The sequence below is a fragment of the Cladophialophora bantiana genome, assembly GCF_000835475.1.
Source record: "Cladophialophora bantiana CBS 173.52 unplaced genomic scaffold supercont1.5, whole genome shotgun sequence".
Taxonomy (NCBI): Eukaryota; Fungi; Ascomycota; class Eurotiomycetes; order Chaetothyriales; family Herpotrichiellaceae; genus Cladophialophora; species Cladophialophora bantiana.
The window spans coordinates 1,760,854-1,781,588 of NW_015971579.1; the positions used below are offsets into that span (position 1 = coordinate 1,760,854).

The window sequence follows — 20,735 nt, forward strand, 5'->3', positions numbered from 1 at the left end:
TGACCGCGTCAAGTGGTGGTTGCGGATCTCCAAAACCGAGGTACAGTACCAGATCCTCAACAATGGCATGATGAAGCTTCAGGCAGCTTAACATATGTATCGTTGGTTCCAATTTGAATACAAGACCTGTGAAGAGTATTCAAACAGCACACCAAAATGGCAATACAAAAAGTGTACAGAATCGGCGTCGATGTTGGTAAGGCTACCTGTTGACCAATCAGATCATAGCCCGGACGGCCGTTGACTGTGAGCAGGAGGAACAAATACAGACTGTGTCATCATTCGTATGTCAATGACTACCCATTACCATCAGAAGTGACATGATCTTACAAAAGCGTTGGATAGATCCTGGCGAGGCTCATTTGCCCGATCGTGGTATTCGCAGTGCATTCAAGACCCCGACAACGGCAAATGTGACTGTGGGTATAACAAAAGCGATTGAGGGAGCCATATCAAAATGCGGCATTCCTCTGGAGGCTGTAGCTGCAGTTATGATCGGGACAACGGTGAGCCAGAGTCTCAGATCAGAACCCTCTCACAGGCTAACATCCTCAGCATTTCATTAACGCTGTTGTACAAGCGGACGACCGAAATCTTAGAAAGGTCGCCGTCTTCAGAGTCTGTGGACCATATACGAAGGAAAACCCCCCATTTATGGATTTTCCACCTATTTTGAGCCGCATCATGAACGGCCATGTCGCTTATTTGGACGGCGGTCTTGAATGTAAGTCTCTCGGTGACATGATCCCGTCACAAAAAATTGCTTACAGCTACCAGTCGATACCCGAGAGATAATGCCTCTAAACGAGGCGCAAGTGCGAAAAGAATGCCAGACTGTGAAGGAGAAAGAACTCACTGACATTGCTGTGATTGGAGTTTTCTCGCCTCTTGACATTTCTGGTAAACACGAAGCACGAGTCAAGCAGATAATTCAAGAGGAGATACCGAAGGCAGACGTCGTCTTATCTAGAGACAGTAAGTCTTTCTATCTCCATTCTTCGTCCTGCTTTGCTGTGTGCTAAATTCTCGTATAGTCGGTCAACTTGGCTATCTCGAAAGAGAAAACGCTACTATTCTCAATACTTCGATTCTGAAATTTGCTAGGAAGACTATTCGCGGCTTTAAACTGGCTATACGAACATTGGGTCTTTCCTGTCCACTGTTTTTGACGCAAAACGACGGCACCATCATTGACGCAGACGCTGCAGAGAAATGTCCTATCAAGACATTCTCGAGTGGTCCAACTAATTCCATGTCTGGAGCTGCTTATCTGGCTGGTCTTGACACTGAGGAAAAGAAAATACGAAATGCACAAGTTATCGTTGCCGACGTTGGAGGAACCACAACTGATGTATGCGCACTGTGAGTCTCGAACCATGTCATGATCTGATAGCACTAGCTAACGTCTTGATGAAAGCTTGCCATCTGGCTTCCCCCGCCAAGCTGGTGCATGGGTAGAGATTGGCGGTGTTCGGAGCGCCTTCTCTATGCCTGAAGTACTATCCGTGGCTCTTGGAGGAGGGACGAAAATTGAGGAGCGAGACGGCAAGGTCTATGTAGGACCAGAGTCTGCTGGCCATAGACTCATCAATGAAGGCTTGGTCTTTGGTGGTAAGACGTTAACAACGACAGGTATGTTCTTCAACTGTTTGTGAAGTCAATATACTAATGTAGACTCCTAGATATCGTTGTTGCAAGTGGCCACGCGGAGATTGGAGATGCCTCAAAAGCCAAGGATGTTCCTAACGATATCCTCATGAAGGCACGGCATCGTATAAAACGAATACTCGAAAATGCAGTTGACGCTATGAAGTTGAGTGCAGAAGATGCTGTCGTGATCCTTGTGGGCGGCGGCTGCATTGTGCATATGGATGATTTAGACGGGGTGGGACAAATCATCCGCCCACCGTGCGTCGACCCGAGAAAGTATGGTTACAGTTTTCCGCTGACATCGCTAGGTTCCATGACTGTGCGAACGCCGTTGGAGCAGCGATCGCAAAAATCTCCGGGCAAATAGACGTTGTTAAAGTTCTCGAAGGTCTCGACGAGGATAAAGTAGTCGAAGAAGTCTGTTCAGAAGCAAAGAAAATGGCCATCGACTCTGGTGCAGATCCAGAGTCCGTCACCGTCGTCGCCATCGAGAACATGCCTTTGCAATACGTCCAGATGCGCGCCTCACGGATCGTTGTCAGAGCTGTAAGTCGACAATATGTTTCCTTGTCATTACGCAAACTAACCAATTGGTGGCCAGGCCGGCACTTTAAACCAGAAAGCCCTCTTGCATTATATTTCCAGTGAAGGCACTGAAGACCTTGCAGCACTTCATGAAGTACTCGAGGAGAGAGTTTCCAGTAAGACGAACGCTGAAAAGGATCCGAAGGACTTCTTAGTCAGCCCTTCAGCACTAGTCGACATTCGACAATACAAGCCTGAGGTCGACAAGAATGGCACATGGTGGGTATCCGAGATCGACTGTGAATTCCTTGCGACTGGTTGCAGTACCTTGGCTTGCGGTGGTGGAGGCCCTGGGTACATGTGCTATATGGCCGCAAGGGCAGCTATCAAAGCTGGCAAACGCTTGCCCATAGTTGATGTTGAGACTTTGCCAGACGATGGATATGTCCTCGGTAGCATATCATATGGGTATGTTATATCGCTTTTCTGCTTGAGATGACGAACACTCACCACATTCAAAACAACCACAGTGCTCCAACAGTCACACTCGAACGTATTCCCAGCGGTACAGAATCGGTTGACGCCACGGACGCTCTACTGAGTTGTTTCCCTGGGATCAAGATGAGTGCTCAGATAGCTGTATGATCAGCCAATGTGGTACCGCAAGACCTGCGACTGACCGCATCTACAGCTCGAAATTGGAGGAATGAACGGCATCCGTCCGCTTCTCGTTGCCAACAGTTATGGCGGCATACCAACGATAGACGGTGATCATATGGGAAGAGCCTATCCCAGGATCGGAATGGACACTCCAGCCTGTAAGCACACATATCTGGTCTCGAATAATCGTTGACTCGGTCCAGTATTCGGTTTTCCTCTTGCTCCTTGCACACAAAGTGATGGCATGGGCAATGTCGTGACAGTCCACAAGGCGTCTTCTCCTGAGAAGCTCGAGAAGATTCATCGCAAGGCTGGTCAAGAACTTGGTTTATTCTCACAACTAGTTAATCCACCCATGTCTGTCAAGGATACGAAGGAAATGGCCACATTAGGCACGACTTCGCTGGCATGGTATATCGGCCGCGCCGTTTATCTCGCTAAGCAAGAGAAGACTGATATCATAAAAGCCATTGTAAAACGTCTTTTCCCATTTCTGCGGAAGACTAAAGACTGACAGTTCACAGGTCGAAGCGAACCCATCAGGTCGTATCCTATATACCGGGAAGATTGTCTCGGTCAATCGCTATATTTCAGCTGGTGGGTACACGGAGGGCACAGTCCGTCTGAAGCCCATTAGTAGCGATGAATTGGAGTACGGAGACACGGCCTCATCGGAGACGCGTGAGATGGTTCTACCTTTCCAGAACGAGTATCTTTACGCAGAGCTCATTGAGCCAGATGCACCAAACGGTACCAAGGGAGAAATTCTCTGTACAGTCCCAGACTTGATATCGCTCATTGGATCAGACGGGTATGCTCTAGGAACCCAAGATCTAAGATACGGTGTCCGGGTTAGTGTCGTTGCGTTTGTTGCTCACCCGCACTGGCAAGTCATATCTATGAATATCGACTGAGGCTCTATCTTCTGACATCATTTTAGGTATACCCCAAAGGGGGTTGAAGTTGGCGGCCCCAGAGAGTTTGGTTACGACATGGACTTCATACCACTGGGAACACCCTATTACGAGCCCAAGCGGGTGACCAAGGAGTTTCGGCCGGTGTGATAACAAAGAGGGTCACGTAAGCAGCTTTTATGACCGGTCGCGCTATAGGTGAGAGTGTTATTCACCCTGACCTTCACTCTGAGTGCTTTTGTACGCTCGGCCCGAAGTTCCTTTGTCATAGGGCAAGCCCCACTTGGTCATAAGCTGCGGCCCGAGATGTACCCCACCGCAGGCCCAGTAAGCATGAGATCGTAGACGGGCATGTTTGAGTATAGCAAAATGCTGCCAATGAAGAACCAGTGCTGTTTGATTTAAACTGCCTCGGGCCAAGTGTGCTGAATCAAATTGAAGGGCAGTTCATGCCCACAGGTGGCAAAGGCAAGTAAGTTAGAGTAATTATACAGTCGAACTCGAATAGAAGTTCTGAAGCCATAGACCAACGCATCTCTGCTATGTTTCAGGTAACCCAAGAATCGTACAGAAAGGAACAAATCAATCAGGAAACAAATTCCAGTCAATTATATCCAGGGATTTTCTGACGTTAATCTCCATACAATTCTCTCATATGGTCAATTACTCAATTATCTACAGAGTGCATTATTAATCAGGAGGATAATTACGTCCGTTCCCCCGCCTCAAGAATGCTAGGCTCATGGGCGTTGCTCTGCGAATTAATAAAAGCTCGGAGGGCTCCTCGATTTAGAAGTCAAAGATATATCAGAATCCTGAATATTTCAGCTGTGCTTGTTCAACCCGGTGTATGAGAGCAAGGGAAGCAGTACCAGTCATGTCCTCCACAGCAATCATGAATGTTCAAGTTTTTGATGGTGAAACTATTCACCCAGATACGACAGTGGTTGTATCTGGCCCGACGATAACGAGTGTTGGAGGAAATGTTCCTGAAGGAGCAGTAGTTATTGATGGCAAAGGATGTACGCTGCTACCGGGGCTCATTGACTCCCACGTCCACACGGGAGTTCCACAACTGGGGCTTGCTCTCAGATTTGGGGTGACGACCGAGTTAGAGATGATGGGGCATTGGACCATAGGCCAGCGGAGGGAAATTTCTGAAAGGGACGACCTTGCTGATCTACGCTCTGCGAGCTATGGCCTGACTCCGCCAGATGGCCATCCCAACCAATTGACCAAAAACCTCGATCTGTCAGCGGCTTTCCCGCATCATTCTGACAGTTCGCCAGGTGATCCACTGCTCATAAATGCGCGAACAACAGATGAGGCCATCGCTTTTGTGAGGCAGCGTGTCAAAGAAGGTGCGGACTACATTAAAATCATGATCGAAGAAGGTTCAGTCTTCCGATCCCCTGGCCTTCCAACCTTGCCCCAGGAAACAATATTGGCGGCAGTTGAGGAAGCACATAATTATAATAAGTTGGCGATCGCGCACGCCCTGACGTACGATGCTGCAGAAGAGGCCGCAAGAGTGGGTATCGACGGACTGTCTCATCTGTTTGTCGACCGTGGCGCGGATTCTACCATTATTGAGAAACTGACAGGCATGTTCATCACGCCCTGCCTCTGCCTCAATGCTTCTATCTTGGGAAAGAAACCTACAGATCTCGCCGCGGATCCTCGGGTGTCTGCCAAGCTTCCTCCAGTTTGGCTCACTCACCTTGAAGGCAGCATGGGCACGTTTCCTGACGGGGATTTTGACATCGTGCTGAAGAGTGTGGCGGACTTGCATAAAGCCGGAATCGATATTCTGGTTGGCACAGACAGTTCTTTCCCGGTGCCTCATCTTGCTGGAATTGCTCACGGTGCTAGCGTGCATCATGAATTACAGCTGCTGGTGCAGTCTGGCTTCACTCCAACCGAGGCATTACGCGCAGCTACAAGTGTGCCAGCCCGTTGCTTCGGCCTGAAGGACCGAGGACGAATCCAAGAGGGACTTCGTGCAGACTTATTACTTGTGGAAGGGGATCCAACGAGCGACATTCGAAGCACATTATTCATTAGATCTGTCTGGAGACGCGGCGCCTTGTTGCATTCTACCTTATAGTCAACAAGTTACAGGATAATAGTGACCAAATCTACTCCAAGAGTCGGCGTCAATTGTTAGCAGTCTAGGACAGAGATACATAGTGACCACTTCGACAGAGCTTTGATCAGGCCCCGTGTGGCAGCACCCACATTGTACAGACGAATGTCGGGCCGTCTGATTGACGGAGTATACAAAATGTACAACTTCGGGCCGGTAAGGTATATTCATAGGACAAGATATAGTATTACCTTCAAACCCGTCTCATGACCCCTAAGCAGCGTAGCACGGTTCTGGATTGCTCCCAACAAACCACTTCACTCCCTGAGCAATTACATGTCCATATGTTTTGACCTACTCATTTGCTTGCCGGACCGTAAACATCAGCTGAGACCACCGAGGGCCGCGAGATGCACGCGGATGCAACGCTATCACGGTCCATTTCAGAGTGTCCACAGATGCGGGAGCAATCTCTAAGTGTGGCGGCTGATTCAAGAAGACTGGCTTGTTCTAAAACTTCTAATGACTGAGCAGCTCTTCTTAACGCGCCAGGCGAAATCGGCTTCTTGGTGCTTTTCCCGTTCGTAAATTCATCACTCGATTGTAGCGTTGAACCTGAAAAACAAGAAGTGTCATTGAGATTTGAGCCTATGGGGTGTGACAATGAGTCACAAAATCAACAAGATCGCCATTGTCGGAGCTGGACCTGTTGGGCTCCTTGCCGCCATTTTGATCTCACGATTAGGCGTTCCTGTCGACCTTCTAGATGTCGGAGAAGGTGTCGATTTGCGACCACGAGGCGCGGCCTACGGACCTTCCGCCGTCAGGTATGCTCTCGACAACACATTGAGCCATCATAAATTCCCGACAAATATCGTCAAGCTGACAGCCACATTAGAGGTCTCCGACGCGCAGGAGTTCTTGATCAAATTCGAGCAAAAGGCATTGAGCTCTGCTGGAGAAAGGTCAGCGGCGAATGGATCACGGGCTTAAAGGATTGCTTTGATGAGACTTACACTGATCGGTTTGCAATACTGCCGGTGGACAAGCTATCCATGCTTCTCTACGAAGATTTGAAGAAGTATCCCACGGCCAAAGTATTTTGGGAGCACAATTTTACAGGACTCACACAAGACGCGGAGCAAGTCATCATATCAACCGAACACAACGGTCAAACAAAGACCTTCACGGCAGACTTCCTCGTTGGATGTAACGGTGGGCAGAGCGGTGTCAGGAGAGCCTTATTCGGCCGCAGATTCCCTGGCCACACATGGGAGCATCAAATTGTGGCAACAAATGTACGTGTCGAGACCGCCATGTCGAAGTAATAAGGAAGACTAAAGATGTACAGCTTAAATTCCCTGACAACAGGATGGAAAATTACGGATGGAGCGATATATCTTGGATGATTGACCCAGAATACTGGTTTGTGGAGGCTAAAATTGAGGCCGACCCTGGCGTTTGGAGAGTCTCATATGGGGAACCAGGCCATTTGGACGAAAAGGAGCTACGAGCACGCTGCGCTGGGAAACTTGCGAAGATTCTTCCCGGGGATCCGCAGCCGGGAGATTATGAGCTTGAAAGATTTAGCCCCTTTAAGCTCCAGCAGCGCTGCGCTGAGAAAATGACGGTTGGGCGAGTGACCCTTGCTGGAGACGCCGCTCATATATACAACCCGATGTGAGACCCTCCAGTGGCTTCGCGGGGCGCAAAAGTAATTGACTGATTGAGCAGGGGCGGATATGGCCTGACCAGTGGAATAGCAGACATTGGCAGCCTGGTTGACTGCTTCCAGGGAATTCACGAAGGGCTCGCCACCATAAACATTCTGAACAAATATGATCAAAAACGGCGCGAGAAGTACTACACGGTGACTGGTGCTTCTCGACGGCCAATTTGAAGCGCCTGTTCCTGCCGGGAGATGACGCACTGATGCTTGATCCTGGATTGCAACAGATTGCGGAGGCTGCGCGTAACCCTGTTACAGCAAAAGCATACTTTCAGGTAAGAACAGCGCTGTCTGGTATCATGCGGATCGTTCATCTGACGGTTGTGGTTCAGGCTCCAGATGATCTCTCCGTGGATATGACTCAGTGGATATGACTCAGTCTTGGGACATCAAGCCGATCCAAGAAAACGGCACTACGATAATATTACATGCTTGAGGTTGCAAGGCTTGATGGGTCTAGCTAGAGAGAAGAGTGACTGAAACAAGAATATATACTTCGAGCTATTCTACAGTTTTCTTCTCCATTCTTTTGATTCGGAGCTGCTCTGAAACACTTGATATGTGATGACTTGTTCCTGTTATCCAAAAATGGCACTTCTCAGAGTTCCTCTGTTGGTCTGTCACCGTCCCATCATAATTTTCGAGGTAGACCGTGTAACTAGTGACGGTTGATAAGCCCAGCTTGAAGGCTTGGGGAGTCAACCGCTTCCTCGAAGCAACTAATGCTAACAGGAGAATGTTTTGCATTGATCTGATCAAGACTATCCATATGCGAAGGGCCGACAGAAAGGATTCTGATAGATCTTAATCTTTACACGAATTAGAGAGCAAATCCGGGCAAAAGTGACTGAGCCGACCGACCCGAAGTCAAGGTCTCGCACCGAAGCTTCTCTTCAATCGAATGACTCGTTTTCAGGCAGTTTTCAAGCGTCATATTTGCGTCAATCTACAAGGTAGCGTACTATCAACTAAGCTGTTCTCGAAAATTGGCTATGTCAAATTTCTGGATAATCTAGCTTCAGCTGCAGCCTTCACGAATTACGACGTGAAGACCATCTTGTTTGCGATCTTCCCTATCTTCTCGATTTCAACCTCGACAAGATCTCCAGAATTGAGGTAGACTTGGGGTTTCTCGCGCGCAAGAACACCACTGAAGTAGTCAGCACGGCTCCTGAAGTGGCCATAGAACTACTCACTCCGGAGTCCCAGTCATAATGACTGTACCCCTTTTCAGCGTGATTCCCTGACTCATGTGGCGAACAACAGCAGCGACGTCGAAGATCATGTTGTTAGTGTTGTTATTCTGCTTGATTTCGCCATTCACCCAGGTCTTGAGACACAAGTTTTGAGGATCTCCGAGAGCTGCAGGCGATGTAATAAAGGGCCGATTGGCCCAAACTGGTCAAATGATTTGGAATGTCCGTATTGGCCTCCAGACTGCTTTTGCCATGCCCAGAAGCGTGCGGAAACATCATTGCCGGTAGGATAGCCAAGTATGTACTCGGAGAGGTCGTCGTCTTCTGTTAGATTCTTCGCATTTTTGCCAATAACGACACAAAGCTCGCCTTCATAGTCCAATTCTTTAGCCACCAGAGGTATTGGAATGTCTTGATAAGGTCCCGTAAGCACGTCTGGACTCAAAGTCAGTCCCTATTAGAAACAGAGCAACGCGGGGATCTTCACCACCAAACTTCGTGAATACCACCGGGTATGAAGGAATCGGAAGCTAAACCTGTCAACTGCGAGCCAAAGCAAAGCCGCGAGGCAATGTATACATTGGCTTCCTCAGCATGCGACTTGTAATTCAGTCCAATCCCAAACATCAACGGTATTGTTTCTAGTGGACTCAAGATCTATCGGTAGTCAATAACTCACAAAAGCTCAGTGAATAGGAGGGAACTGATCTGACCTTGGCCACTTCTGCCTTCTGGCCAGACAAGGGAAACTCGGACGCCCAAGGACTAGAGATATCATATGTTGGGAGCGTCTGACCTTGAAGATTTAATTTCCAATCCGCACCGGCCGCGCCATAATGAGTCTTCCCTTGAGGATCTTCGAACCGGATGAGTCTGGTGAATCTGGACGTCATACTTATGGCAAGGGCCGAAGCTTGGAACTACCTATTAGGCTGTAAATTGCGAAGGCCGAGGCTGTCGAAGGATGCTTGTGTGAAGGGGATTTCAACTTGCGTGACCGGAAAACATTTATACTTTGAATGACAAAGATCTGGGTCAGCTTGTGAAAGAATGAGCTTCGGTGCTCGGAAGTGTTAGTGATTGGACTAGTTAGTAAATCGGCTCGTGTTGCGGTTTGTGGAAGAGCCCTATCCGAGTTTAGACTGCGCCGATGCTGCAGAGGATAAGGATGACAGGAACGAGGCTCGGTTCTATGCTACCGACCACGCGCTGAACGTCTTTCAGGGTATCCAGGAATCAAAATCGAATTCGTTGACCAGCGGGTTGTGGACATTCTGGGTTTGTTCCGCGAGGAATATGCACAAGAAGCCCTTGCTAGCACAACTTACCATCCTTGATATTACTGGAGCATGATGAAATTGCGGTTCACCAAGGCTCTGTGCAGGACCGTCTGACAAGCTCGCTGCTGAAGCTTCGTCCACCACCTTTCGGGCGATTGCTGCAATGTCGCGTGCAATGGAAACCTGAGTTTGGATCCGGTCACAAACTCCATTTGCCCAAAGTACACTGCGGCCACATCCAGATGCGCAAGGTCCGACTTTACAGAGGGCATTTCTGGATTTGCATTAACATACACAAATAGATCAACGAAGGTATGCATTGGAAAATGGAGCATGAATCTATAGTCATAGTGTCAGCAGAGAATAACAGACATCAAAAGGTATGGACGCCCACGATTGAGTGCCTGCTCTGTCGATATCCAAATTCCTTTCGATGACTATAAGACTGCGTGCAACGTCTGCAACGATTTGTGAGCTCACAGCAATCTGTGTCTTGACTTTGACAGCGAGGCTGGCGTCTAAACTGCTCGGAAACGACTCGATGATCCACGGGTACGCAAATATAGTATGCACAAGCATGAGAAGGTCGTAAAAAGAGCAATGAGTCGTCATCAGGCCTAACATCCTGATGGTGCCCGGCATGTGAAATTGCTTCAAACAGCTGACAGGTCGAAGCTGTTGGGGTAGCGCCTCTTTGAATAATCTGAGCTGGGTATCGAAGTGCGCAACAAGATCAAACATCTTCATAGGAGGCTCGTGAAGTGCCTGGGTGGCCAGCAGCTCTTTGCTGATTTGGTCATAAATCTGACAAGCTTGGATGGTATATGTGAGCATTTCTGGCTCGGTACTGCTTGCTGCTTGCAATATGGAGGGTATATCGCAGTCAATATCGTCGTCATCGATCACCTTTCGAGTTTATTAGCGGGTAGAACGGTGCATTGGGAGGATAATTCAACTCACAGAGGGACGACCGCACCTTTGTGCGATATGTTTTTCGCTGCAGTACACTCCCCAGAAGAGCCATGTCTGCCGTAGTGCTTCCGAGCCTCTATTTGATCCGATTTCGACTGTTTTACGGTGAAGACCGAGTGACTGAGCCAGCAATGCTGCGTTAGATACCAGCCCAGAGCTGAGAGCCGGGCTTGCTAAGCCATCCGCAAAAAGGCCCTGACGTGGGATTCTATTAGCGTCCTCCGGGTCGTCGGAACCAAATCTTACCATTGCTAACCATGCTCGGACAGACCTCAGTGATGGTCTTGTCAGTAACAGCTCGCTATGTACGGAAAGCGAATTTTGAAAATAACCCCATGCCTCCCTTTGCACACCTACAAAATTGGCACTTGCATCCTCAGAGCGCGATATCCGACAACCACCGGCGTACACTACATTGCGAAGTGCATACCAAGCAGAGTCGTTGTAGTCGAGCTTGCCAGAGAGATGCGCTCGTAAATATCGCTCGAATTCTGGTCTATACACGGCACCAAATAAGCCGTCAACTGATCGTTCGAAATAAGCTAGTCACCATTAGTATCCGCGCGGATGATAAGTGCTTGCCATCAAGTGCAAATCATACCGTTGCAATACTTCCAAGCAAGCTGAGGCTCCGGTTCGGCACACTTCGAGGCAGGTTCATTATGTTCGAGCTTCAATGCCTTCGCCCAACTGTCTTGTAGCTCCTCGGAAATTTCTTCGAATTCGTCTGATCCGATCCGTTTGCGAATCCAAGCACGTCCGGGACCTGAACAGATGGAAAGCCAATACCCGGGGCCTGCTAAATTAATTTAGCTTTCATAGTCGATGCAATACCCACGCACCATAATGGTTCGAGATTAACTGTCGACGAGATCAACACCATGATGAATGAAAGGATTGCATGTCCGATCAACTTACGTTTCGACATTATCGAATGGAAATGGACTCGGGAGTCCTTCGTGTAGTTCGACTGCACCGCTTGCATCCGCCGCGACTGAGCAGTCCATTTTAGACCTTGACTGGTTGTCAGTTAAGAGACCACCTCGTGCAATATTGCTCGCGCTTGCGGGCAAGGGTGTTTCAGGCCGGTGTAGAGTGGGTAAGATGTCCACTCCAGCGCTGAAGGGCCCATCGTGAGGAGCCCAGAAGTCTGCGCTGCCAAACGAAAGAACTTGATCGAGATTGTGGAAGGCGTCATGTACCCCTCTGACACTCGACTGTTTGGATATGGGATAGTTTCAACGTGAGTTTGGCCTTTGCCTGCCATGATATCTACATTACTGTTGCTAATGTCTTCCAGCTAGTGATGAGAGGGAAGTATGTAACGAGGTAATGGAGGGATGCACCAAGGACGGGGCGAACATTAGAAATGCGGAGATGCTCTGCACGGCACCGAGGGAGGTGCTCCCCCCCCGGGTTCAAGTTACCTAGGTTCAGGCTGGTGAGGCTTTGGCTAGGGGCTCTTGGGCCACATATTAAACCACCCAAGTTGTCCTGTCTGCAGGCGACCGAGAACCTAGTCTACTTGCGAACTTCACGTCAAAACCCTCCTTTGCTACCAACTGCTGTTGTAAAGTAACCTTCAATTGTGAGTCTGACTCCATCCTCGAGCCATGACATAGATTCAACCCTCCGACTCCGGGCAACTCATGCTTTTGAGCGAGCACTTCCAACAAGCAGCTACGCGTGCCCAATCCCTTTTCACTTCAGGCGCCGAAGACGAGATCGTGCCACTGGCTATAAGATTTCCCGTATTCAGGCAACATCCAGCCGATAACTGATATGCAATCATCCGCGGGACAGCCCAGTAGGAATGATTATAGTTTGAACGCGTATTCTCTACTAGAGAATCGCTACCAAATGAAACAGCAACCATGATATTAGACCCAATTTGACTCAATGCTGGTCGTGGTAGACCGTTGCCTGTTCCTCTTGTGATCGAAGCAGATTCGCTCTGTATGGACTATGGAGTCCCAATTCTCCTCTGCTCGGCCCGTAGACTAATCTAAGCATCCGACTTCCCGGCTCTTTTGGTACAGAGCAAATGCAAGGAGACTGTCTCCACGTGAACGAGTATAGACTTTGATCACCCTGACCCGAACCCTTCAAAGACGCTAAGCCAAGTTCCTTGCCAAAATTCGACTCCAAATACAGGTTACCCAGATTCTCCATTGATCAGTGGACGGGACTGCTCATGAGCATCTTGCTAGCGCTCAACATTTAAGGACGGAATGTAGACATTTTCCCAACTCCATCAAACATCAAAACCCAAAAGCGCGCCACCTCACATCCAAACATTTTTCATTGAGCACTGGGGGTTTTTGCGGAAGATACTTCAAGTTACCAAGGCCGACCATGACGGGCACGAGCAACCTTTCCGCACCAAAGAGATATATCACCACCAATAATGACAGCGGTAAAGCTGTGTGTTCACCCCTCAAATTTCCCCAGATTCTCCCTTTCGAACACTGCCAGATGGTTCGAGGATCATGTTTTGCTACGGGACTGATCACTTTCCCGTCAACCTGAATCTCGACCAGGACTTACGGTCTTATCAATATCTCATTGATAATCCGCCGGGAATCGTTGTTCAGAATGGCGTTCCATTTCGCATTCTCGATCTGCCACCTGGCTAAACATCATCCATGCACCGCACTATCAGCTTGAACTTCAATGTCGTCCTCGAAGGACAGCTTGAGTTGATCTTGGATTCAGGGGAGAAGCGCATACTCAACCGTGGCGATTCGGCGATACAACGGGCCATCAATCACGCATGGAGGAACGTCAGCTCCACAGCATGGGCTCGGATGGTTGCCGTGCCCATTCCAGCAGAGGCAATCCAGATTTGTGACAAGAAGCTTGAAGGTACTGGCATTCCAGGAATGAATTCTTCGTAGGTAGTGACGGGCAGATTTTTGGGGGGCATGCTCCGCTGGGCTCGAGAATATGAAGTATAATATATCAAAGGTTCCGGTCACACTTGATGGTACTATACATCCTCGCGCTTAGCTATTGTTTCCCGGCCTGAATAAAGATTCTGGAGATTATCTACCTGGCTGTGGCTCTACCTGTATGTGTATTAGGCCATTGGAACATTTTTGCTCTACGAATGCTAGTCTAGATGTAGCCATTACAGCAATATCACAATGTCTCCCTATCCACTTCCATCGCGGCACCATTAAATCTCGGGCGACCCACCATTTGAAAACTATTCTTCGAGAAAGCTGTTGACTCCGAATTGTCGGGCCGAGACTTTCAACATGCCACAAGACGCTCAAGCACGTTGATTAGACCGAGAACCATGTTCACACCATCGCACGCTTCGCGTTCATTCAAGGTTTACCATGGCGATCCCAACAGCCTCTGACCATACCAACGGCGACATTGGGCTGGAGAAGCAGAGCCACCCGAGCCCCATCGCTTTCGCTCACGTCGTGCTAAGAACAACAGAGGACAACTTCAAACCTATGGTGGACTTCTATGTTGATATGTTGCAAGCTGAGGTCATCAGCGAAGCTGAAGAATTCTCAATGCTACGATACGACTTTGAGCACCATCGAATCGCCATAGTAAAGATGCCCCAAGCCACACCGCAGGAGGCGCGCCTTTTCACAGCAGGCCTTGAGCACACAGCATACACCCATGCAACCTTGACCGACCTCGCAAAAACATACCGAGCTCTGAAAGAGCGCGAGAAATCCATCACTCCGCTCTGGTGTGTGAACCACGGGATGACGACCAGCATATACTATCGGGACCCCGATGGTAACAAGGTAGAGCTACAGGTTGACAACTTCGATACCTCTGAAGGGGCCGACACATTCATGCGAGGACCACTGTTCATCTCAAATCCCATTGGGACCGACTTTGACCCGGACGAGTGGTCGGGCGAAATTTTGAGCAAGATGCGAGAGGACGGCTCTGAAGGGCTGTCGGCAGAGGAGGTCAGGCGAATCAAGACCAGGAAGGAGATTGGTGCTAGGTCCAGAGTGCCCGGCTTCGTCTATGGCCTTGCGAATTGAGACATACAGCGGACTCTCCCTGCAATTTTCGAAGCGATAGGTTCTTCATCTTGGACAAGAACGCAGAGCAAATGTTGTCACTCCACGAACGACGGGGATGATCTCCGGCCAAATTGGTTTTTCTGTATGTGATCGCAGACCGCTAATACTCCGAAAATGGGCCGCGCCTTACCATATTCCAGGAGATCAAGTCGATATAATATTTGTAATCCCTGTTACAGTGTAGGAGGGAGCAACTTTGAATTGTATCCGTGGTCAGGTGGATGACCAAATTCGTCAGAGATACTTCGTACATGACCTGAACATCGACGTTAGCTCGAGCACCTAACATGACTTCGTCTTCGGCAGCGAGGCCTGATACCTGGCCAAAGGGACCCAGAATAGCACGGGAGCTCTTCCCCAGAAGCATATGAACGGCATCCAGAAGACCCCACCGTTGCCACTTTGAACAGCGTCAGCTCATAAAGTCAAATTAAGCAAAGGGCACAATCCTCGACGTACTTCATGAGAACATTCAGGTTTCCTGCATAATTGACAGGAGTCGGACTGAGGTTCCATTCGATTCCCTGAGCAATAAGACCGGGAACTCCAAGAGCTGTCTGGAAATCCGATTGAAAGGCTGCCACGGCTATTGTGACGAGGATGAGATGTTTCTTCGGGTCTGACCAATTGAGAGGATCATTTGGGTCGTCCGACGGCTGTGGAATTAGTACCGTCTGGAGATGGTCAGTTTGAGGTTCATGCACAAGCGTTGATCTCGAATGCTCCCACTTACATGTCCATCTTTGCCCAGTTTCAGATTCGCAGCTCCATGTTCAGACTTGCCCTGGCTGATATCGAGAAGAACAGCGCCGTTACCTTGGTCGATAACAATGGGCGACTCGACTTCCTCGACTCTGTCGTGAGAACCCTGTTCTTTGGAAGGATCCATACTGAAGGATGCTGCAATTGCTTCATTGCGGGCCCAATGTGTTCGACGATAGGCTTGCCCGCTTTTATGTTGACAGCCCCTACCCTGCGGGTTTGGAGGGAGGCGCAAGCCCGGGGACCCCAGATTCGGGATGTGGCTGGATCATCCTAAGGAGCAGTGGCCCGAGATTAGGCCTCATTCTCTAGGGCCAACTTTCGGCCTATACGAGTAGGGTTTTGTTATTAAAAAAATAAAAATAAAAAAAGGACAAAAGGACAAGGTCGGGCCGCTATTTTGGTCTGTCCAAGAGGTCCAGCTTTGGTGGGTGATTGCAATCCAATGTAGGGCCGAAAGAACGCCAAGAAACACCAAGAGTTTCTATGATCTAGTCCCAATGAGGACTGACTCCAGCCTGGCGAGCAACCTCATGTCTCAACATTCTCACCAGTTGTCAGTGTCTGTCGTGTGGGCGAGAAGTTGACTTACTACTTCTGGCACAGGCGGTCTGGCACTCTGCCGCGAATTGACTGTGGGCATGTATCAAGGCACCGTGCTGATGCTTTGGAGCCCCGGACGGAGCAAGCGCTCAACCAGCAGCGCACCTCGGGCTCCCACGTTATGTACGGGGAGTTTCTTGTCCTTCCGACGGTAGGCTCACAGCCCAGCTACTTCAGAGACATTTCCTGGCAATGCTACGGCTGCTCAACACAACAGAGGACTGTAGATCCTGCTCTAGTTTGCTGTAAAGCTGGCCTGGGAAAGCTTTTGGTTTTATTGATCTCACGCTTCAAGGAACTTGCTTTGAACACTGAAGATGCTTACCATACACGGCATCTTTCGAGTGCACAAATGTCCCCAATTCCCATATATGTGCCCCCACCAAGGCTACGAACTGCGCTGGACGACTTCTGGGAGCTTGTGGATCGCAAGTACAATCTGCCCCTTGGTGAGTAGCGCTAAGATATGGGTTCTGCAATTGGAGCAGCATTATTGCAATTTGACCAGCTTTCTAGATTTTCCTGACTGTGGAGGAAATTCCAGAATCTTTTGCCGACGTTCACGCCTTCTCCGTGACTCGGCTCAATGATTTCTGGCTATCAATTGAAAACAGCGTCTCACCGCTTTGAAGGAATAATGGACGATCACACTAGTATTATTTGGGAAGTTTACTTCGTTTGCATCGTTTGCTATTAACTCCGTTGTTCTACGCGGTACCGGGTAGATGGAGGCACATCTGCCATCCAATGTTGCACGTTGCAAAGAGGTCAAGATCCAGGGGTTTCAGCCTCACTCTCGTTACTCTACATGGTACGGAGTAGTCCTCATTTAACTTCGTCCATAAAAACCGCTACCGCCTCCAAGCATATTCTCCCTCGATGGATTGTTGCTGCCATCCTTGCTGACGGTTTTGGTTGTGTATCCAAACTATTTTGTTGAAACCGACCTTCAGATAGAAGGCTTCCTTGCAATCTGCAGCAATTACGCAAACCGGAAACGCTCCTGCTGGGTCGCTTTTTGCTTTAAGCAGTCCATTGCCGACAAGCTCTCTTCCATACCCTTTGCCTTGATAATCGGGATGTACAACTATGACCTCCCTGACCTGCGTATCTGTCGATGAGGTGCACTGAAAAAGTGATTGCAGAAAGGACGGATACGAGGCATGAAATCCCAGATATTGATCGCGTTGGGTCCTCTCACGTTTCGACGAGCTGCTGCTTTGTTGGGCCGGGTATATCAGTGAACACTCAAAAGCCGACACTGCATGCTTTATCAAGAGACCTGACATTGGAACAGTCAAAAGGTATGATGTTGAGCGGGAAAACTACACCTTACGGCGATCCCACCCTCCCCAAATTCCATGTACGTGCTCCCATTCTTTCCCAACACGTTCCCACTAAAGGAAACCCGTCAGAGTCTCCGTTTCATTATTGTTCGATTGCCCATCGTACAGCAATGCACTCCGCTCATCCTCATTCTTGGTCTTGTACGACGCCACAAGAACTTGGCTGAAGTCGTGCTAAGCCACCAAGAGGGGCTCTCTGGCAGCCTGAATGAATGCTCCTAGACGCTCTTCCACGTGAGGAAACGTGAATAGGAACAAGGGGTCTGACCTGAACGCTGCAACATATATCTCAGCCGTGATCGGTATATCGAATCTGGTAGCTGGGCGGATGGACATGATGAAGACGGATTGAACCTGATGTGGGCTAGCCAAAGGAAGCCTTAGCAAGAGACTCTCTAAGAAGGTCCCTGAGCTTTGCAGCAACAAACCGATATTCTTATGAAATACTTGGTCCCGACTATAGTCTATGTCCCATCCAGGGTAAAGGTTGTGGTCACCCAAGCCGGCCTTCTAGAAAGAAATGCAGCTTTAATTGAGGTCCGCATTGGCACTTGATCCGCGAAAGAAGATACGAACTGGATGCCCGAAATGGCGGGTGTCCAGTCTAATGCCCACGTCCTGATGGCATTTTGATTGTGTCCTAAAATGCGAGCTGCGTTCCTTGCCGGGGGGAGGGCGATCCGCCGATTCGCTGCCGTAAAGACACCACATATTCCGTCCTCGTATTCCGATATGTAAGCGTTGCAGCGCTACTAACTGGAAGGGTGGGACACAAAATTGGGATCAACTGCGATACATGTCGATGTTTATTGCCTCGAAAGGGAAATAACTGAGGTATGGCGATAGGCTGCTCTTTACAGAGGACTCGTGTAATGTTATCGGGGACTCGCTGATACGAATGCACCTCGTCTTTGGTAAGATCACGACTGTGCCCGTTGCAAGTAATCCACGGTTCTGAACACCTGGCGTTATGCATGACCACGGCCTCAAAAACAGAAAGCAACATGTCAGTCACTAGAAGCCGCGACGCTATTCAACCGTCATCGCTCCCCCTGCGTCATGGTTACGGTGCGTATCTCATCAACCCCATTCCCTTTGAAATCAGCGTTGCCTTATTAATGCGCCTATTCGAATCGCCTAAAAGCCCCAACTTCAATCCTCCATCTTGACATCCTGCTTTGCTGAATTCCCCAGATTCTTCAACAGATAACTCCTTTTGAAGTACGTATTCGGATGCACAATCGTTTCCAGCTCGGCGGGGCCCCATATACCTTCCTCTTTTACTTTCTTAATTTCTTGCTTGTGGGCCCACTCAAACACACGGTTACATGCGATGTGAAATCTTTTCTTCTCGACATCTTCCCTCACAACTCTCAAAACCTCGCGATCATGAACTCCCGTGGCTTGAAGCATGGCCGTGAGATTGTCCACGCTGAAGTGTCTATAAGGACAACCATGGGCTTCACCCGTGCCGGGCGGATGTTCCGTGAGGATCTTCTGGCATGAATATGGCGAATAGCCTCGCCCACGACGATTTGCGTCACCGCCTACATCGCCGTATGTGTGGCGGACATTGTAGCGGTATTCCTTATTGAATTGATCGTCGGTAATGAGTTTAAAGGCCTGCCTCCAGAAGATGAGGCAATCTTCCAGAGTGAGCCCTATGCCCTTGAGGAAAAGCGTGTACTGCAGTCGACCATAGTGCTTCAGGTGGCTATTTTTCCGGAGTGTGTTGTGCAGGTGTTTCATACAGAGGGGGAAATGCTGTGAGAGGTTGTCAATGTTTGCCGCGGTAATGGCAGCGCCTGCGAGAGAAGAGTCCGAGTCAGAGTAACCGGCGTCGGGAGTTGCGAAATTTTTAGAAAGGTGGTCGAGAATGGGAGATAGGCGGTCATCTTCGTCGAGTCGCGGCAGATTGCGCGCCGTGAGCTCTAGACCTTTGTCGAGGCGACTTGTGAACTCAGTGAGCACCATGCTGGCCTGTTCGCGCATGGGGACATATGCTTTGCCTTTGCGTACAAGGACTGTTCGATGCTCGACGAGGTCTGGTACACGAGTCCAATCCACTTTGAAAAAGTCTTCTCCTTCAAGACGCCGGAGACCAGGTGTAGCCGCCAGAAGTTGATCGCCCAGTGCTCTCTTTTCTTCCTCTTGGGCCTTTTCCCAAGGCATGTTTAAACCATCGACAAAGGCTTTACGTTCATCTCGGTCGTCTGACTGGAAGCGAAGTCGAAAGAGCATGGTTTCGACTCTGGCAAAGCGTCTGCGGAGGTCTTCTGTTCTTGAAAAGGCAAGCCTGAGAATATAGTGGGAGTAATGGTCTTTACGTCGTTGGTTCTTTAAGTTTTGGTCCAGAATCCCCCCCCGAGCTGCCGAGTTGGATGAGAGGGGGAGGTATTTCTTGAGCAAAGGTTCTAGATGAGCAGACGTCTCATCTTGGGACTTGTTTCTGAAGGAGCAAGCTTCGATCTCGGCAAGGACTTGTACCTGGTCAGTGGCAATTCGATCTAGAGATTTCTAACCTACGTACTTCTCAACCTGTCGATAGCCCAAGTCTCGAACTCTTCTAGAGTAATTTCCTGCGTGGGAGGAACATCGTAGAAAGAAAGCCGGTGGGAATAGTCAATCTCTTTGTAGGATGCAGTCGCAAACTGGGTCTTCTTGTGGTCGATACGTTTCCTCTTTGGGTCGAATCGTGGCTCTGAGCGCATCATTTCGTCTCTTGGTGCGTGTTCCAGGTCTGGAAAGGTTGATGTTGGAGGATTGAGGTGTGCAGGGTGTGCAATGATCGCGGGGAGAGACGCGTCGAGGCCGGGCGGATTTCCATTTCACGCGTCGTGAAGCATCGGAACGGAAAATCTTTTATGCGTTTCCGTACATGTCGGACACACTTTTGTTGAGCATCTTCTAGGCAGGCAGACCAAAGACCCTTTCAACTGGTACTCCGT

General features: G+C 49.3%; 10 protein-coding genes across 10 annotated transcripts; 5 read left to right on the plus strand and 5 right to left on the minus strand.

Moving 5' to 3' along the window:
• Window positions 1-156: 156 nt before the first annotated feature.
• On the plus strand, window positions 157-3,899 carry Z519_04238 (uncharacterized protein; the record flags this gene model as incomplete). The annotated part of the gene is made up of 15 exons (XM_016761984.1): window positions 157-196; window positions 255-284; window positions 346-506; window positions 556-724; window positions 778-975; window positions 1,035-1,362; window positions 1,418-1,632; window positions 1,683-1,908; window positions 1,959-2,211; window positions 2,252-2,643; window positions 2,706-2,814; window positions 2,867-2,993; window positions 3,039-3,307; window positions 3,360-3,700; window positions 3,776-3,899. 15 exons carry the CDS (start codon window positions 157-159, stop codon window positions 3,897-3,899), a joined length of 2,982 nt encoding a protein of 993 aa, XP_016622322.1.
• Window positions 3,900-4,626: 727 nt separating this feature from the next.
• Z519_04239 (uncharacterized protein) lies at window positions 4,627-5,856 on the plus strand (the record flags this gene model as incomplete). The annotated part of the gene is made up of 1 exon (XM_016761985.1): window positions 4,627-5,856. One exon carries the CDS (start codon window positions 4,627-4,629, stop codon window positions 5,854-5,856), a length of 1,230 nt encoding a protein of 409 aa, XP_016622323.1.
• A 642-nt stretch (window positions 5,857-6,498) lies between these two features.
• Window positions 6,499-7,938, plus strand: Z519_04240 (uncharacterized protein; the record flags this gene model as incomplete). The annotated part of the gene is made up of 6 exons (XM_016761986.1): window positions 6,499-6,662; window positions 6,734-7,153; window positions 7,207-7,515; window positions 7,570-7,705; window positions 7,792-7,839; window positions 7,897-7,938. 6 exons carry the CDS (start codon window positions 6,499-6,501, stop codon window positions 7,936-7,938), a joined length of 1,119 nt encoding a protein of 372 aa, XP_016622324.1.
• A 664-nt stretch (window positions 7,939-8,602) lies between these two features.
• On the minus strand, window positions 8,603-8,849 carry Z519_04241 (uncharacterized protein; the record flags this gene model as incomplete). The annotated part of the gene is made up of 2 exons (XM_016761987.1): window positions 8,603-8,714; window positions 8,761-8,849. The coding sequence occupies 2 exons, from the start codon at window positions 8,847-8,849 to the stop codon at window positions 8,603-8,605; spliced, it is 201 nt and encodes a 66-aa protein (XP_016622325.1).
• Window positions 8,850-8,884: 35 nt separating this feature from the next.
• Window positions 8,885-9,653, minus strand: Z519_04242 (uncharacterized protein; the record flags this gene model as incomplete). The annotated part of the gene is made up of 3 exons (XM_016761988.1): window positions 8,885-9,195; window positions 9,267-9,417; window positions 9,474-9,653. 3 exons carry the CDS (start codon window positions 9,651-9,653, stop codon window positions 8,885-8,887), a joined length of 642 nt encoding a protein of 213 aa, XP_016622326.1.
• A 446-nt stretch (window positions 9,654-10,099) lies between these two features.
• Window positions 10,100-11,940, minus strand: Z519_04243 (uncharacterized protein; the record flags this gene model as incomplete). Its single annotated transcript, XM_016761989.1, has 6 exons — window positions 10,100-10,379; window positions 10,435-10,946; window positions 11,001-11,207; window positions 11,259-11,554; window positions 11,614-11,808; window positions 11,931-11,940. 6 exons carry the CDS (start codon window positions 11,938-11,940, stop codon window positions 10,100-10,102), a joined length of 1,500 nt encoding a protein of 499 aa, XP_016622327.1.
• A 1,717-nt stretch (window positions 11,941-13,657) lies between these two features.
• On the plus strand, window positions 13,658-13,909 carry Z519_04244 (uncharacterized protein; the record flags this gene model as incomplete). The annotated part of the gene is made up of 1 exon (XM_016761990.1): window positions 13,658-13,909. The coding sequence occupies one exon, from the start codon at window positions 13,658-13,660 to the stop codon at window positions 13,907-13,909; it is 252 nt and encodes an 83-aa protein (XP_016622328.1).
• Window positions 13,910-14,356: 447 nt separating this feature from the next.
• Z519_04245 (uncharacterized protein) lies at window positions 14,357-15,034 on the plus strand (the record flags this gene model as incomplete). The annotated part of the gene is made up of 1 exon (XM_016761991.1): window positions 14,357-15,034. The coding sequence occupies one exon, from the start codon at window positions 14,357-14,359 to the stop codon at window positions 15,032-15,034; it is 678 nt and encodes a 225-aa protein (XP_016622329.1).
• A 324-nt stretch (window positions 15,035-15,358) lies between these two features.
• Z519_04246 (uncharacterized protein) lies at window positions 15,359-15,965 on the minus strand (the record flags this gene model as incomplete). The annotated part of the gene is made up of 3 exons (XM_016761992.1): window positions 15,359-15,476; window positions 15,536-15,750; window positions 15,810-15,965. The coding sequence occupies 3 exons, from the start codon at window positions 15,963-15,965 to the stop codon at window positions 15,359-15,361; spliced, it is 489 nt and encodes a 162-aa protein (XP_016622330.1).
• A 2,974-nt stretch (window positions 15,966-18,939) lies between these two features.
• Z519_04247 (uncharacterized protein) lies at window positions 18,940-20,501 on the minus strand (the record flags this gene model as incomplete). Its single annotated transcript, XM_016761993.1, has 2 exons — window positions 18,940-20,267; window positions 20,318-20,501. 2 exons carry the CDS (start codon window positions 20,499-20,501, stop codon window positions 18,940-18,942), a joined length of 1,512 nt encoding a protein of 503 aa, XP_016622331.1.
• Between the last annotated feature and the right edge of the window lie 234 nt (window positions 20,502-20,735).